This window comes from Peromyscus maniculatus, chromosome 6, assembly GCF_049852395.1.
Source record: "Peromyscus maniculatus bairdii isolate BWxNUB_F1_BW_parent chromosome 6, HU_Pman_BW_mat_3.1, whole genome shotgun sequence".
In the NCBI taxonomy this organism is placed as follows: Eukaryota; Metazoa; Chordata; class Mammalia; order Rodentia; family Cricetidae; genus Peromyscus; species Peromyscus maniculatus.
In genome coordinates, this window is record NC_134857.1 from 116,898,543 (window position 1) to 116,917,660 (window position 19,118).

The window sequence follows — 19,118 nt, forward strand, 5'->3', positions numbered from 1 at the left end:
AAGTTACGTGACTGGAGAAATTACTGAACTCTCCAAGTCTCAGATATACAATGATTTTCATTAATTAATATGTAATTAATAGTATCACATATGAGGAGCAGCTGTGGCAAACACACAGGAAACTTTAATGTCACTCTCCTTTCTTAAGTAATTATCTAGATCATTATAATGCTGACCATTAGAATGCTAGATTTCTAAATCTTGGTCCAAATGTTTTCACTACTGAAGCTTGAAGATGTAAATGGATGTGGGCATGAATGTTAATGAAACTAGCTGGTAATTTATTATATTTCCGATGATGGATGTTCTTTTTGTTTTTTCACATAATAGAACCAACAACTCCTAGTCTCATAAAGAATGAAGTTCCCACGACAAACACAACAGTGCCAAATCCTCCTGTTTCAAATGCTGTTTCAACCCTACCAAGTTCCCAGCACAAAAGTAAGTATGATGATTGTACTGCGTGAATGTATTAGATAGGACTACCCTCAGAATGTTTTTAGCCCACAGTTATAAAAGATCCATGCTCCATCTGTGCTTTCTTCTACTTACCATCAAACAAGGCAACAATCTGGCAACCTTGATTAGATTTTAACTTACAATCTACTCATAGCCACAACAGTATGAGTTCCAATGGAGTTCAAGATAAAGTTGAGTCATTGTTTACTAAATCATTTGTCTTCAAGAGGACGGTCAGTCAGTAATATACCCAACTCTGACAAAATTAGAACATTCTCTAAAAAAAAAATTAACCCATTGAAAGTTATTCACTAAGATGTAATGTGAAAAGGTGTAACATTGAAAGAAATTGTAATGTAAGTTGGAAATATTCATGTGAAGAAAACTCCAACAGAGAACGTCTTCAATACACTAAGGAAATAAATTATACCAATTTTCCCCAAATCAGGAAAGATTGAAAGATTTAATGTTTCCTTTTGAATATAGACCAGTCAAAATGTTTTTGATAAGGAAAAAAATTCATGAATTTACATAGATCAGTTTCTAAGTTTATTCCATACCTGTAATAATCAAGTTTGAACCTCAGGGCTATTTTGGTTAATGAATGAATCATATACAAAATATGAGAGAGTATTATCCCAAGTACTCTTGTCACCTGGATTGCTAACTAGCAGAGTCCTGATGATTCCCTTTCTACCTTAATTTTATGACTGATAGTTCCTCAGGTCATGATTATAGGATAAAAGTATTTGTATCTGAAGCAATCCTAAAATCTAGAGCAAAGGCAAGTTTGCTTTAGGAAAGAAGAGCTAATGAGATTTCTTCCTTAACTCCCTCTTCTGAAAAAAAATAGAATTAAAATAAAACATTTCTATAATTTTTATCATTCTTTTAAAATCACATTTAGGGCTGGAGAGATAGCTCAGCCATTAAAGGTTAGGCTCCCAATCAAAAATAAAATCACATTTATTTCTCTCATACTATTCTTTCATTCCATCTGTAGAAGATAAGTTCCTAAAATTATGAAATTTTACAAACAGAAATCATCAATTTGTTCCTCTGAAATTATAGTTTAAAAAAATGTAGGATTGTTGAACGAATTTATTTACTAACTTATATATCACCATTACTCTCATTGTGGGCAATAGTTGTATATTAGACAATGCCAGCATAGAATTAGCCTAGCGGTGGATGACAAAAACAGTTCAGAAGGTAAACCTTAGCCTGGTGCTAACAAATGGATGTATTCATAATAAGAAAACAGAGTAAGGAAAAAGCAAGTGATGGTGATGCTACACCTGTCTCTGGAGTCAAGGATGCCCTCTGAACAGTGGTGTTTAACAAGGAGAACGGAACAACGGGGAAGCAAACATGATGTGTGTAGAAGAGAAGCTGAAGAACACATGTGGAGTTTAGGTTGACTAACAGAGAGGAGGCCTGGTGGTTGAAATGAAAGTGGTTTAGGTAGCCTTAGAGTAGGAATCAAGCTCTTGTCTGTACAAGGCCAAATAGGTCACAGTGAATTCTAATAACTAGCACATATCTTCAAAAGACATGGCATTAACCAGAAGAAATCATGGCGCTAAAGTTCATGATATTCCCTGTAGTGCTATATTGTGTACCCCAATAAAGCTTATCTGGGGATCAGAGGACAAAGCCAGCTACTTAGATTAGACATAGAGACCAGACAGTGGTGGCACACACCTTTAATCCTATCACTCAGAGGCAGAGATCTGTAGCATGAATCTTAGAGAGTCTTGTTAATAAAAACAAATCCAGGCCAGGTATTGGGGTGAACACTGGAAGGTCAGAGAAACAGAACAGGCCACAGCTATCTCACCTCACCAACTTCTCAGCTGGCCTTGTTTCCTCAGACTGGAAGCTTCTGTGTTCTCATCCCAATGGCTCTCAGCTGAACTGCTGCTTAAAACCTAAAAGCTTAACCAGCCAAATGCTTCTAGTTTCTGGTCTTCGTGCCTTAAATACTTTTCTGCTTTCTACCATCACTCCCTGGGATTAAAGGCTCGCTTTCTGGGATTAAAGGAGTCACCATGCTTGGCTGTATCCTTGAACACATGGATTTCTGCCTCTGGAATGCTAGGATTAAAGGCATGTGCTACCACTGCCTATCCTAGGTACCTAGTAGCTTTTCTGTTCTCTGAACCCAGATAAGTTTATTAGGGTACACAATATTTTGGGGAACACAATACCACCACAGAGATCTCTCTGGATTTCTGTAAGTCCAAGGCCACACTGGGAACAGAGCCAGGCATGGTGGCATACACCTTTAATCTCAGCACTTGAGATCTCATATCTTTGCTTGGAAAGGACACATGCCTTTAATCCCAGGAAGTGATGTCTGGGCAGAGAAAGGCATATAAGGCATGAGGAAACAGGAACTCACACTCTTCTGGCTGACTTGTTCTGTTTCTCTGATCTTTTAGTTTTTACCCCAATATCTGGCTCCGGGTTTTTATTAATAAGACCATTTAGCAATTCATGTTATAATTTGTCTGGGCAATGATTTCTTGGATATGACCATAAAATCACAGATAACAACAACAACAAAAGACAAAGGGGTGATATTTTATCAAACTAAAAATCTAACTTGAAATGGTCATGCATTAATAAGTTAAAATAATAGGTATATAAAAAACTCAGACAACTCAGCAGCAAGAAAACATTAAGAAAATGAGAAAAATACTTAGACATTTCTCAATAAGAAAATAAAAATTGGTCAAAAATCTACACTCACTTAAAATCATAATGAGATATGACCTCATATATTTTAGAATTGCTTTTATTAAAGTGGTAAAATATATAGATGATAATATTGAAGAAAAGAAACCTTGTTAGATTGTTGATGGAAATATAAATTAGTACAAACACTGAAGAAAACCACATGGATGTTTCTCAGAAAATTAAAAATAGAATTGCCATATTTTATATATATATATATATATATATATATTACATATGTGTGGAATATATATGGATATATCCATATATTTCCTTGAATATATGTGTATATTCATATATATATTACATTCATATATGTGCATATATCTAAGAAAATTAAATCTGTATCTGGGAGACATGTACTTATTTCCACATTTATTGCTACCACATTAAAAATAGCCAAGATAGCAAACAACCATGAATGCCCTTCAACCAATGATAGACCTAAAAAGAAGAAAAAGTAGTGAAATATATATATATATATATATATATATATATATATATATATATATATATATATAATTGAAGAGTACTAAGACTTGACAAAGAAGAAAAATATACCATGTATGATGGTGTGGATGAATTTGAAGGTTGTTATGCTAAGTGAAATAGACTTGGGATAGAAATACAAACATTTCATAACCTTGTTTACGTGTGGAATCTTAAGAAGTTTAACACTTCTGAGCTTGGCAGTACAGGCCTGAAATTCTAACTATTTAGAAGGGTGAGGCAAGAGGAGCTCAAGTTCAACGCTGCCAGCACTGAATAATGAGTTCAAGGCCATCCTGAGAAACTTACAAGACTTGGTCCACATACCCAAGATACAATGATATAGTATGAACATCCTCAATCCAAAAGGGAGAAATTGAGGCAAAGGAAGGATAATATGGGTAAAGCAGGCTGGAAACCCATCAGGGCAAACACTAAACCCCATAGCTTCATGTGCAGCATCACAGTGTTGTAAACTGTGATAGAGTACCAAAGGACTCTCCGAAGGTGTTATTGCTATCCTTATGGCCTTTGCATGTAAAGACCACTGGGCTTTCTTAGGCTGACCTCACTCACTGTCTGCAGCATTCATCAGTATGTGCCAGACATCTCTAATACTCTGGGGTCTCCACTGTAGCTTCGGATTAATCCTCATCCTTGTTTATTCATCACCCTATCACCCTTGAGCTGCTTACAAGGACTCTACACAGGCTTTCAAATGAGTTAGCAAACCTTTACCCTTTGGTCCTATGGCAGATGGTACCTGGGGAATTCTCAAGATAGCCACAAAACATTTTATTGTTCCATTGCAAAGTGACTTTAATTCATTTTACTGATGTTAACCTTCTTTGCAGCCACATTCCTTGTCCACATTGACCATGCTCCTTTTCTAGGCAAATTTTATACTTTCAAGTTTTTCAACTCTTGTTTTTTTGCTTCTAGCTCTCATTGGAAATGTACCTAAAACCAGCTACATGATATATATGTCATAGCCTAAGTGCTATGCAAACCTGATATTTCCTCTACCAAATTAATCCCATTACTTTTAAACTCAACTTCATGTGAAGTGTTAGAAATTTGGGGGAAAGTAGACAAATTTTTAGACAGAAGAGAGCAACCATGCCTTTAGTTCAATATTGAGTCTACCTGAAACATGGCGAGCACAATCTTGACTCTCCAGAATTCCTGTCAGAATCATGCTCTTTGGGAATTTCACCAGGACCACCCATCAAACATCCTACACTCTCTCAGGCCCATTTCTCCAAACATTTCCAAATTCATCCTGAAACCCAGTTCCAACAACTAAAGAGCCACATGGTATCAGATTCAATCAGAGCAATAACCCCTATTCTTTGGTGCCAAGTTTTTGAATTAGCTACATCTATGTGGTTATAACAGAAATCTCTGAGAGACTAACTTAACAGAGGAAAGACTGCTTTGGTTTATGGTTAAATATTTCAGGCCAGAGTCCTTGGCTCCATTGATTCTGGAGCTATGATAAGTCATGACATTGCGCTGGCAGGAACATCGAGTAGGAAGCTCTTTAGCTCACAGTGAGCAAGGACCAGAGAAAGAAAAGAGACCAGAAGAAGGTATTACCTACCCCCAGGAGCTGGCTCCAGTGAGCTACCTCTTCCAGCTGGAACTCACCTCATAACATTTTTGGAACTTCCCAAAACATCTGGGTACCAAGCATTCAAAAAATGAGTCTGGGGGCATTACATTCCTACCATGACAGCCCCCCCATCTCAAATATATCAAGATTTCATACTAAATGAATTTTGTATATTATAATTTATCAAGTTATAAAAACATTTTTCAAAAGTTATCCAAAAGCTAGAAAAGTTAATACATTATTAATAGGCATGTGCTAGTTATACTTTGTCAATCAATACAAACTAGAGTCTCTTAGGAAAAAGGAATTTCAGTTGAAGAATTGTCTCTGTCAGACTGGTACGTGAGCATCTCCGTGGGGCACTTTTCTGAAGGCTGATTGAGATGGGAGGGCCCAGCCTACTGTGGGCAGTACCACCCCTGGAAAGGTGGGTCTGGGCCGGATAAGGAAGGTAGGTGAGCAAGCCAAGGGAAGCAAGCGAGCACGGAGGTTCCTGCTTAGTTCTCTGGGTTCCTGCCTCAAGCTCTTGTCCTGTTTCTATCAATGATGGACTACAACCTGCAAGCCAAAAAGAACCCTTTTTCCCCCAAGTTTGTCTTAGTCAATGTTTTGTGACAGCAACAGGAAGGCAAACTCCGACCAGACATCAAGGTTTATCAGTCCGCTGTATTGATTTGCTCTGCTCATTTGGAGCCAGTCACCTCATGTCTCCCATTTCTCCAACATGTGATCCTAAGTGGGCCCTGTTCATGGGACAGAAGTTGATTCAAATCATTAAAAAAATTACTGCAAAATGAGACAAAATATAAATAAAATAACTATTTCAATTGATGAAGAAGAAAGGGATGTCACAAATCCATCACTTTTTCTTGAAAGAAATGCTCAACAAAATGGAAAGAAAGGAAAATTCCATCAGCACAATAGATTCACTTGACACTTGGTAGAGAAGATCGTTAGATTTCCACTCTAAGATTTGGAAGTAAGGAGGATGCCCAGCCTCACTACTTCTACCCCACAGAGCACTCAGAGTCCAGAACAATCAGACAGGGAAAGAAAGAAAGATGTGCAAATAGGAAAGACGAGGATAACCAGCTCCAATTTTAGAGGATGGGGGTCTATATACTAAATAATCTTAAACAGTCCACAAAAAGAACAGACCAAACAACAACTAGGATTAATAAATGAGCTTAGCAGATGTAAAGGCCACAAAATCAACAAATAAAACAAAAATTATGATTTTGTGCACAGATAAGAAATGACCCCCTACAGGAAATTAAGAAAACAAAATAATTTGTCATATGTCCAAAATAACAAAATATAAAGGAATAAATCTAATCTACATAGCTCTAACTATTCTCAACTGCTTATTGAGATATATAGACTTTGGATCTGTTAAATATCACTGCATGGTTTTTTATTTTCAAGTTCTTTCTAATAAACTTCTTATGGAAGCAGTGTTGACATCTGATGTTCAAGCCTATAAATACTATTGAAAGAAATGAATCTGATGGATACACAAGAAACATCACATCTCAACTACAGAAAGCAAATTATTTTCTTATGGATGAGGGCTCTTTACTATAATATATCATGGCATGGGGCAAAAAAGTCTCAACATTTATTAAAAAGTTATCCAATATTGCATTTAAACCAGCACTGCAGTAAAACCTGTAACTCCAAAATGCATGGGAAGAAAACAGTGATTCAGATTTGCTCATTAAGCAACCAATCTCAAGAAGATGAGGCAAAAAGGAATAATAAGCCCAAAGAAAGTAGAAGATATAAAATAATAAAAACAACTATGAAATTCATGAGCTAAATATCAATAAAATAGGCCAATAAAATATAAAATTGTGGTTTTAAACATGATGCAGCAGCAGAAGCTAAGGAGAAAAAAAAAGAGAAAAGCTACAAAGAAAGCCTAGGAAACAAACAGTAATTTAAAAAGTTACGGGCCCCAGTGACCCAAACGCAAATAGTCGAACTCCTGGAAGGAAGAGTGAGAAAGGTGGACAGAAAAATATTTCCCAAATATGATTTAAGAACTATAGACCAGCGGATTCAGGAAGCATGATGAGTCCAAAATAGAAAAAAAAAAAACAATAAAGAAACCACAGCAAAGATAAAGAGAAAAATTTGAAATAAGTTGCTGGAAAAAAAAAATGACACATTAAATAAAGGAAGATGGGAAGTGACGGCAGAGCTTCTTCAGGAACAATGCCTGCCAGAAAACAAGGAAGAACACCTTCCCTACTGGAGGGGAAACTGTCATTCTAGTGTTCTGAGGGGACGTTTACAGATGTGCAGAGCTGGGAAATTTCATGATGAGTAAAAACATTCAGCAAGAGACAAATGCCACCAGACGGAAATTTAGATCTAAATAAGGAAAAGAGTGCTGGGAGTGACAAAGTCACAAGTCGGCACAAAAACTTCCATCTCATTTTAACCTTTCAACAGAGAACTGATTGTTGGACTAAAACCTAGCAAGTGCATCTGAGGCTTGAAATATGTTTAAAGTATATATATATACAATAGCATAGGTTTTGAGATGAGAGAGGTCACTATACTGTTGCAAGATCCATAATGGAAAATTGTAATCCTAAAAGAAAGCTTAGTACAGGGGCTGGAGAGATGGCTCAGGTCTGTGTACCAGGGACCCAAGTTCCATCCTCAGCACTCACATCAGGAAGCTCATAACTCTAACTCCAGCTTCAGGCATATCTGGTGCCCTCTTCTGGTTTCTTGTAACACCTACACCCATGTACCCATGTGCACATACCCATACACAGATTCACATACGTACACATATACATACACATAATTAAAAATAATGATCTTTTAATTAAATGCTCAATCCAAAAGAAGGCAATAAAAGAGGGAAAATTAGGAAGTTAAAATGTTGGGATCTTCAGCTTTAAATCAAATACAATGATGACAGAAATTATAGTGCATGAACTAAAATGGCTTAAACATTTCTGTTATAAAAGTAAAGGTTTTTAATAGAAACAAAACATATCCTAGCTACATTCAGAATTTTAAAATAAACTTTAAATATTAATTGACTGTAATTTAAAAATGAAGAAAGGCATCCCAACATTGCAGGGGCTGTGTTATCATCAGGTGAAAATTATTTTTAAGTAAATAACTTATTAGCTTTAAATAGTGTCATTTCAGCCCAAACCAGAACAGCACACTGAACAATTCACCAGTACTTTATAAAAAAACATCTTAACTTTGGCATCTTTGATGATGGATTGCTTAAACAAGAATTTTATGGAAGCTCCATGATAGATGTGAATCTAAGACTCTTGCTAATTAGAGGGATAGTGTGTACCCATCTCTCAGTAAAGCAAAGATTTCCTAAAGAGCATATACCCTTTAATAGTCCCGCAAGCATGAATTACTTTCCATTTATAATTGTCCGGATTTTAGATGGCCATTCCTCAACCAATGAAGGATTTGTGTGTGTGTGTGTGTTGTGAAATAAAACTGGAAATTTGAAATTTTAAGCTTTCTATTTGAAAACAGAAAGTGTGTGTGTGTTAGGGGTAAAATAGTGAGTTTATTATTTGGAGTGTGGAAGCTTCTGAAGAAGCTTGATGAAAACTGCAAGACATTTTCAATAAATCAAAACTGAAAATTATCTAAAAAAATCCATCAGTATAGAAACCAGAAAATATGAATGAATGGATATACTAACTTTGAAAAACTACTATTAATTAATTAATGTTCAGAGAGGTTTTAATACATGCATGGTGACACTAAATGTCCTATACTATACAAATGAAAATACTTTACTACCTAATGGGCAACTAATGGGTGCCATGTAATAAGTACTGCACGAAGTCTAGAAGAATTGCAGTGGTCTCAGTAGGTTACCACCCCTTCTCTCTGGAGAATAAACCCATCTACCATGGCAGCACCTGTGTGTGAACTGTCTGTGGTTCCTGAGTCAGCTGAATGAAGGTGGGGGATTTTGGGTTTCCTTCAGTCATGAGGCTTAGAAGCACCTTCTAGTCTTCATATCCCACTGAAGAAAGCTTTTGTTCTTAGTTCTGGTGAAGCATTTTGTAATTCCTTCAAGTACCTTGGGTATGATGAACTATTAGAAACCCTGATAGTTTGCTGAAACTGTCATGGCCATGTTTATACTGTACATACAAAGTTCTTACAGAATCATAATGATCGACTTATGGGAAAAGCCTTCCAACATTTCTTAGCATGCAAATATCAAACTACTATATCTTTAGCTTGTATTGTGTCACGATGTTTGATTTCTAAAGACCTTCTTCGAGTTGCTGACTAGTTAATTTTTAACGTTGTCGAATGAATTTTGGCTTGAGATTAGGACAAAATTTAAGCAATTTCTGAATTTGCCCTGTGCATAATTCTGCCATTTTGTACTACATACTTATAACTGATAGTTATCAAACCAAGGCATCAGTCAACTGGAGACTATTGAAGATATTCTTTGTCTTACAGTACCAAGGGCTTAATTCTTTATATAAAAATAAACAAGCACACACATCTCAATAGTATAAATATGCCTTTGTATTTAATAAATGGTGAAATTATATGTATATTAGAGGAATAGGTAAAACTACTTTATTTTGATATATTAACAATAAATGATTTGTATTTCTATTATATATAGCTATGTACATGCAAGCTGTATAAAAAATGTCTCAGTCAAAACAGGAACATAAAATGGAAAAAGCTTATGCCACAGGGATTTATCACCTCCCAAGTCTAGTATCAGAAAGTCTATAATCAAGTTTGCATCAGGGTTCCATCTAGAGGCCTGGCATGTTTTCTCACTTCCTTTCTGGTGACTGCTGGCTGTTCTTAGATAACTTGCTTGTGGTATATCACGTATGTTCTGTACCATCATACCACCTTTTGCCTTTGTGTCTAGACATCAGTTCCTCATCATGCTCTCCTATCCAATCTATGCTTTCACTCTTAAGACATTTGTTATGGGATCGAAAGCCTACCCTAATCTACAGAAATCCAACTTCAATATCTTAGCTAAATTATATTTGCATAGATCCCTTTTCCAAATCAGGTCACAGATTCTATCTCCACAAAGCTTTTGGAGGGATGTCACCATGAAACAAACCCACCTCAGACCAGGGACCTGTGTTAGCTCTCAGTGCTCCTAGCTCTATTGCCACACGTTCACCATCTCTATGTAGTCCTGGCACTGACATGCGGTTCAAAAGAAATACCAAGAACAGTGATTCTTGTGGGCCAGCACCTGAACTGCACAGGCATTACATGTAGATTCATTAATTTTCTCACCCTGAGTCTCCAGTTTGGGACTAAGGTGTTGAAAATATGACATTCTCTTTGATTCTCTTTTCATTTCCTGTACTATTGTGGTTTGGGCCCCACATGTGTCCCTTGAGAGTGTGGTCCTCTCGTGGCAGTATGCAGAGGTTGGACTTTTGGGTGGTGATCGGCTCATGCAGGCTCTGGCCTCAGGATGGTGTGTTATATTTATGGATGGCTTTGCTGAAATGGCCTCTGCCAGCTTGGTCCATTATGTTCCATGACACACTGCCTTACCAAAGCCCAAAGCAACACAGCCCAGTAACTGTGGACTGGTGCCTCTAGAACCGTGAGGCAAACATGTCTGCCTGCCTTCATGTTTGTCTCCCTTGGGTGGTTTGTCACAGCAGGGGTAAGCTTCCATGTGGGTACATTTTGTTAGTTTCTGCAAACAGATAGGAAAGAGCGATGGAAGACGGGAAGGTAGGCAGCACTGGACAAGTCCGACACGTGGCCTGTGGGTCACGCGTAGCTGAGAATACAGCTGAACATACAGCTGGAAACTTACTGAAAACATTAGGGGACATTTTTGAGATTTTTTTAAATTGTAACTCAGTTGAGCAAAGGTTCAAGTGTAGATCATAATTTCATATCACAATATCAAGAGATATTTTGGTAGGAGAAGTGAATTTGGTGTTTTTAACCAGACTGGAAAGAGATATTCTATACATGCCCAGAAATTATCAAGAAAGGAACATCATTATTCTTTCTCCCTTGAATGAAGTCTGAAATGGCTGAGGAAAGAATATGGAATAAGTTTATGGATTGATGGTTCACTGCAAATAATTATGCAATAAGGAAATTTAATTGCTAATCTATTTATTGTATATAAATGTTATCATTAATAATTTATACTATAATTGTTATACATTTCTATTTTATAATGGTAGTGTTTATATAAAATAAAGATATTAGCAAATAAACTTCCTTATCACAGAATTATTCCTGGTTTAATGTGGAGTTTACTGCTATACAGGAATGGTTGATTTCACAATAACTGTAGGTGCTACTATCTGACCATGTGAATGAGCTACACCCAGGCCTTTGTTCTCTAAGGTACCACACCTGCCTTAAGACAAAGGTGTCTCTGATCATGCCCAGAGAATGTTGGGTTAGTGATTATGAGTAATGATTCTTAATTCAAAGGGCTTAGTTAATGAAAAGAAAATTAAATGCAAACATTCATTTTGTTGTGGCTTTTGGCCAGCTATGGAACTCCTCTGAGCCGTAGGTTGTTCATCAGAGCAGTGGTTCTCAATCTGAGTCATGATCCCTTTGGAAAAGCTCTATCTCCAAAAATATTTACATTACAATTCATAACAGTAGCAAAATTATAGTTATGAATTAACAACAAAAATAATTTTATGGTTGAAGGTCACCACAACATGAGGAACTGTATTAAAGAACCAGTTGTAGCATTAGGAAGGTTGAGAAGCACTGATCTGGAGAACTGTTATAAGATAAAATCTGGCATGTGGCTATTGCTCAGTAAGTAAATAGTCTGCTGTGTAAGCATGAATACCTACGGTCAGATCCGCAGCACCACCCTAAAAAGTCAGGCCTGGTTGTATATACCTCTAACCCAGGGCTGGGAGGCAAAGACAGGTGGCTCCGTGTGCCTGCTGCCTGGCCAATGTAGTCAGTGGTGAAGTCCAGGTCAACCAGTGAGAAGCCCTGACTGTGGCAATATTTTGTTTGTACTCTAACAAATAAAACTTGCCTGGAAATCAGAGTGCGAAGCTAGCCACTAGAGGCCAGGGACTGGTGGCACACACCTTTAATCCCAGCACTTGGGATCTCATGCCTTTGATCCCAGTATTTGGGAAGTACATGCCTTTAATTCCAGCATTTGGGAGGAGGAAACAGGAAGCGATATGGCTGGGTGGAGAAAGGAAGTGATAAGGAGGGTGGAGACAGGAGCTCAACCCTTTTCAGTCTGAGGATTCCTAAAGGTAAGTAGTCTTTCTAGTGGCTGAGGGCTCTGCTTCTCTGATCTTTCAGCTTTCATCCTGATATCTGACTCTGGGTTTTTATTATTAAGACCAATTAGAATCACGCTACACCTGACTCAAAACCTAAAGTGGAGAGCAATTGACAAAGACACTCAACATCAACCTCTGAACTCCACAGACTCATATGTGGACAAGCATACCTTCACACACTGGGACACACACACACACACACACACACACACACACACACACACACACACCCATATACACATTGAAACCTCATAGTATCCCCCATGGACATCAAACTGAAAGGAAATAACACCCTCATTGGATGTTCCCTTCAAACCATCATAGAGAATCTATCACATTCAATGCTGTCATCTGTCATCCTACAATTTAGAAATCATTAATTTGTCTGATTGCCAACTCTGTCAATGCTACTTTATGAACTGAGCCATTTACCTGTGACATCCAGCCAAGGATTTAACTATAACTTTCCCCTTTTGCAAGGAGGGGAATCTACAGAATAAGTCTTAGTCACATGCCCTAGTTTAGACAAACCAAAAATAATCTCACGTCCATGTCCACTGTCTTAGTGTCAGATGACAGAATAATACAATGGAAATTGTTCATAGCTTATTTTTCAGTAGAAATAGATAATCATATATTTTTAAAAAAAGCTCTATATATCCTTGCTCCTGCATTTAGCATCACATTTTATGTACCACTATAGTGTGTTATCTGTAAACACAGTCTCTGCTGTGAAATAAGCAAAGTTATTTATTATATTGCTGTTAAAGCTTTCTGATTTAAATAATAACGTTTAAGTTTAGCTTTGGAAATATATTTGCAGTTTTTAAGACCACAGTTTCATATTGCAGGATCAAACTCAACAACAGACTTCAACACTTCTGTCTTTTACTGATCATCCAACTGAGACTATTAGCAAAAGCCTCCCATATGCATTTGCAGTTTGACTTCCTTCTTTTCCTCTGCAATCTGACCGTGGCCTTCTGACAGCACATATGTGTCCTTACAGTTATAAATAAAGACCAGAGATACTCACACTTAGCCATATGCCACGGCATTCATTTTTACTGAGATTTTTGTATCCTCTAAACTGCGTCTAGGTTAAATGTTGGATTCATTTAAGAACAGTTTGTTGTCTTCAAACTATTTCCTCTATTTCAAGGAGGAAGCACACATTTCTTTTTGCTTTTTGTTTTTCCTGAAAGTACTGGAGGTCAGATCCAGGCTTTGGGCATGCTAGGTAAGCACTCTTCCACTGAACTATACCCAAATTCCTGACTTATTGAGAGACAGTCTCACTACGGAGCTCAGTCTAATCACAAACTTGTGATCCTCTTGCCTCAGCTTTCAAATGATGGAATTGCAGGCTTGTGCCATTAGGCCCAGTCATATTCTATTCTTGATTAAGTATTGAAAACTGCAGAATTTTGTCCTCAGTACTTTATTCCTCCATGTACAGATATATGTATGGACTTTGACCTCGGACTATTCAGAATTGATGTTTCTTTACACTCCAGTAAAGCTTCAGGACACAGTTACAAAGAGTTCTTATCTATTTTACATTTAAATAAAATTATTATGCATTTTGGAGGCTAAAAGAAATGCAAATAAAAGAGAGCCAGAAGGTTTTGTCTGATTCAAGCTTAAAACTGTTCATTCCCATACAAGTCTATCATCAGGAAAGGTTGTGACCTGATATTAATAAAAGGAAGAAAGGGTTTTGATTTTCTTTGTATTCTAATCCTAGCTGCTAATAAATATTTTAACTGTGTCTCCCAAATGCAGCATTATGCCACTTTCAAAAGTGTTTTAATTAGTTATCAAAGCAGGAATTAATTATATAAGCTTTATACTTGGAATATTTAGGGAGAGAAAAACTGTCTCTTTTAGTAGATGGGTTTGGAATCGAAGTCCTGAATTGTCATTGTGGTTTCACCTTTAAGACAGTAATTTGATTTCTCTCAGCTAATATTTGCAGTTCTACAAAATGGGAATAATATCTTTTATAAACATCAACTTTAAAACTCACCATTCTTTTCCATATACCAGAGACATACTATGGCATATCCTAGGGATAGGTACTAGAATCACAGATCTATGCAAGACAGAAAATCTATCCCCAGGGAAACACAATCCAGCCAACAATAAATCACTTTTCAAGCAGAAAGTAAATGTTACTGTAGTAATAAAATTGCAATGGTGCAAATCAAGTCAAGGAACAGACTGGTGTGAAAGGGGGTCCAGAGACAGTTCAGTAAGGTAGCTTAAGAGAACACTGAGGCATGGGGAAAAACAAAAGAAGCCCAGGTCTGGAAGAATTTTGTATCTTTGAACCTTTGGTCTGTCAACACCAGGTACAAGGTGGAGCATAAAGAGGGAGCTAATGGGTCAGAGGACTGAAGAGTGAGGTAAGGTTCCTGATAGTCTATGAAGACTGGCTATCCACACTAAGAAACAGGCAAGGGCTGGTGAGTCAAGGTTAACTTTTAAGAGATTTTCCTAAGCACTCTTGGGAGCTACATGAATAAACTTTTACTCTAGAGCTTCAGAATGTATCAAGGCACACAGAAAGGGGATTTCAGAAGGGCTACTGTTTTCTGGCCTTAAACAACTGGGAGACAATGGTCCCTTGCACTGATCCAAGAAGGTTGGGGAAGAGGTAGGTTGGAGAACACCATTCAAGGGATGTGTTGAAATTGAGATGCTAATGTTGGCAGTTGAATTGAATATACATGGGACACAAATAGTTTGTAAATGTTATTAGGCTTCTATTTGTTTTAGAAACATTTTCTATAGTTTTTCACAAGGCAAATCCCCTTCACGGCCCATGTCTTCAAACTTACTGAAAAGGCTTTTTTGAAGATTCTGTAAAGTGACTTTCCTTGTTGACATCTCTTCTGGACTAGAGCCATCATCCAGAAATCTCTTAAGTTCCTAGCATAGCTCTCTGATTCTTGCATCTTCCCCAGATGATAATATGCATTAGGTCCTAACAGGATGATAGAACAGGGTAGCCCCTTCCACATAGTAACTGAAATACCTGTGGTTCACTGTGTTGTGTTTAGGTATTTCATTTGTAAGAGTATGTAAAAATTAACCTGGATCAAGCCAGAGAAGCAAAATATGCCCCCTACCTATTTTTCTAAATAAAGTTTTATAAAAATAGAAATATATGCTTTCTTTAGGAATTGCATATGGCTAAGTTCCTTATGTGTTCTTTAGGTATTGTGTATGGCTGAGTTCCTTATCTGCTTTCTTTAGGTATTGTATATGGCTGAGTTCATTATGTGCTTTCTTTAGGTATTGTGTATGTATGACAGAGTTCACACTAAAAATCAGAGCTGAGAAGTTGCAGCAGACACTTCATAGCACATTAAGCATTGAAGAGGAAGTTACAAGGCAGGTAGAAGTTACAAGGCTGGTGGATCTCTGTGAGTTCAAGGCCAGTCTGGTCAACAGAGCTAGTTCTAGGACAGCCAAGGTTACACAGAGAAACACAGTCTTGAAAACAAAAAAAGGAATTTACAATTATAACGATTTATACCTATGATGATACCATAAGGAAACTGTTGTTTAAAAATTAAGAAAAGGGAAGAGACCAAAAAGTTAATTGATTCTTATTCTGAGGTTTCCTGGAATCATAAAGCTCCATGATTCTATAACTTGAGGGACAAATGTATCTAAAATAAGCTGATGTCTATAAAACTTACCTTTGAAACAACTGTTAAACCAGATATTATATTCAACATTTAATTTTAGTGTTTTTATTTTTCCCTTGAAAGCTGAGAATCAGAGTTCAATCAAAACACCAGAAGTGCCAGGTAAGTTCATTTTCTCTTCTCTGAGTATTCATCAAATACCCAAAGAATGCGACCGTCTAGGTGTCTCAATATGCACACACATATGCGAGCTTGAAAGCAGGGAGAAATAGAAAATAATACAGGACAATTAAAAGATGGGAGGCATCGAGTGTAATAGCTGAAAATAGGAATATCAAGGATAAGCCCGAGGACTCTGGTGGGGGTAAGCAGAGCCAGTCCTGGGGAAAGAACCATGCCTACAAATGCCTTTACCCAGTTCTGCTGTATTGGTCAATGTGTCCTCTCAAAGAAGTAGTCTCTTCACCTACTTTTACACAAAATATGGTCCTGACATCGAAAAGGATGCTGTAAGTAACAGTTAAAATCTCACTTCTGGCCACCTGACTTTTACTCTGAATTAATGTCCAATAGTGTTCCTAACAAGATGAAAGTTGAGGATCTCCACTGAAGATTGTCTTCTGACCTCCATATATGCCATGCACTCATACTCATATTTACAAATATACATGTGCACACATACACATGCACACTTCATATATAAACAAATACAAAATTTAAAATGAGCGTATTTTAGAAGATACAAAAAAACTGGTGTTTCTAAAGCAGGAAAAGTCATTGTTCCTACTCAAGGCCATGAGGCAGAGGGATTTTCCTCTTTATTCTACTCGGGTCTTCAAATGATTGCACGCTGGGGAAGGCAACCTTCTTCATTTTGTTTACCAACTCAAGTATTAACCTCAACCAAAAACATCCCATAGTAAGACTTGGACCAATGTCTGGGCACCCTGGAGGTACATTTGGATAACCATCACAGTTGTATCTCAGTTCCCCTGTAATGGCCAGCACAATTTCTAAAGATCTCGTGGTACCCCTCTTCTTCAAACTTGTGTTTTAGAACAATGATTACAATGTGGACATTAAGCTTGGTAGAAAAGCAGAAGCAAGAACAGACAATATATGACCAACACACCAAATCATTAGAAAGGAGGAAGAGCTGTGTTCACTGTCCTCTCCAGCTCCAGGAAGCTGTGGAAACTGAGGCATGCATCACTCTGTGCAGAATATTATCCATTGAGTTCTCTATCATTCAGTGACAGAATGTTGACATTCCCACTCAGTGAGGACCCACTCATGCTAGGATATACCTATCATAAGCTGTCTAGAGTCTGTAGCTCAGGGTTTTATAATATCAAAACAATTAACTGGCTCTAGAGTTTTCATTGAAGTATTTGCTCTACAGCCTACTTACAGCGTGATCTTGAGAGGATGTTTAATCTCTCTGAGCTTCAGTTTTTGCTTTGAAAAAATGAGAACAATAACTCAATAATAATTGAAACAGTTACTCTTTGTTAACTATTTAGAATAATATCTGATATATAGTGTCCCATACAAATTTGAAGTAAAATCCTTTTTAATATCTTTATAGATATATTGATAATGGCAGAGAGAGAACATTGTAAACCTTTCAGAATTCAAAGAACAAATTTTATTAACCTTATGGATAATTATATATAAGCAAATAGGATAGTCTTACTTAAAAATCTGTTTAAAAAATCTTAAAAATCCTATGGAAGCCAGGGGGTGGCGGCAGCAGCGGCGGCAGAGATGCACACCTTTAATCCCAGCACTTGGGAGGCAGAGGCAAGCGGATCTCTGTGAGTTTGAGGCCAGCCTGGGCTACAGAGTGAGTTCCAGGAAAGGCACAAAGGTATACAGAGAAACCCTGTCTTAAAAAACAAAAACAAACAACAAACAAACAAACAAACAAAGCCTATGGAAGAATAGAAAGGGAAATAGAGAGTTTTCGAGTGTATTTAACTTACACTTTCTCTCATTCACTCTCAGACATGTTTGCCTCACCTGCCTGAGCCACACTATTTCTCATCCTTAAAGCACAAGATTAAATATACTTTCTCAGGGATAAAATAATCTGGAACTTAAGGAAGTACTAGTATCCTGCTTTGTTTTTTCTTGGATCTCATGCATAAGTTCCTGAAATTTAATAACTATTTAAACTGGCTGAGAAAGGGGAAATCTCCTCCCTCAATATCAACTTCTATAGAGTTATCTAAGCTAAATATATCTCAGTTCACAATTATTTCCAGGTATATAAGAGTATGTTATGTCTCAGGTTAATTACCTTGATGGCTTAAAGCAAAAGGATGGATAGTTGAGATAAAACTTTGACATTGCTGTAGGAGTTCTCCCAGTTCGGTAATGTAAGCTCTGAGGAGATGCAAACTCAATCTCAACCACTCAAAGGCAGAAAAACTCTCCTCTGGTGTTCTACCTATTAACTGGAAAGAAAGTTCCATCATGGGTATATGCACATAAAAGCTATGAAAAAGAAAGAAATCATGTGACAAGAATCTAAGTTCTTAAAGCTGGAAGAACATTCAATGATCCTATCATCATATTCCCCTCTGCATGCATAGCATTCACTATCTGAATGATGTATGTTCTAGTTGATTTTTATAAAAAGCCGTTTTCTTTCTGATAATGGAAGTCCCGCATAGACTCTCTCCTTGTCAGAATGTTTGACCAATGTAAGTATCTGTACTTGTGTAAATTTGCCTTGGCTCTTATTTCCTGATTCTGATTTATACACCCACACAGTATACATCATTACCAAAGCTTCTCAAATCTTTCCTTTGCTGTGAAGAGTAGCTTATTCATAAGATT

At 37.1% G+C, this 19,118-nt stretch overlaps 1 protein-coding gene across 1 annotated transcript in view; it reads left to right on the plus strand.

The window, feature by feature from the left end:
• The window catches only part of Emcn (endomucin), a 90,648-nt gene that overhangs the window by 50,472 nt on the left and 21,058 nt on the right, over positions 1 to 19,118 (plus strand). Inside the window, exons 4-5 of the mRNA XM_006970332.4 lie at positions 331 to 441; positions 16,398 to 16,436. Of these exons, the coding sequence (XP_006970394.1) occupies positions 331 to 441; positions 16,398 to 16,436 (150 nt within the window). The remainder of the gene's footprint in view (positions 1 to 330; positions 442 to 16,397; positions 16,437 to 19,118) is intronic.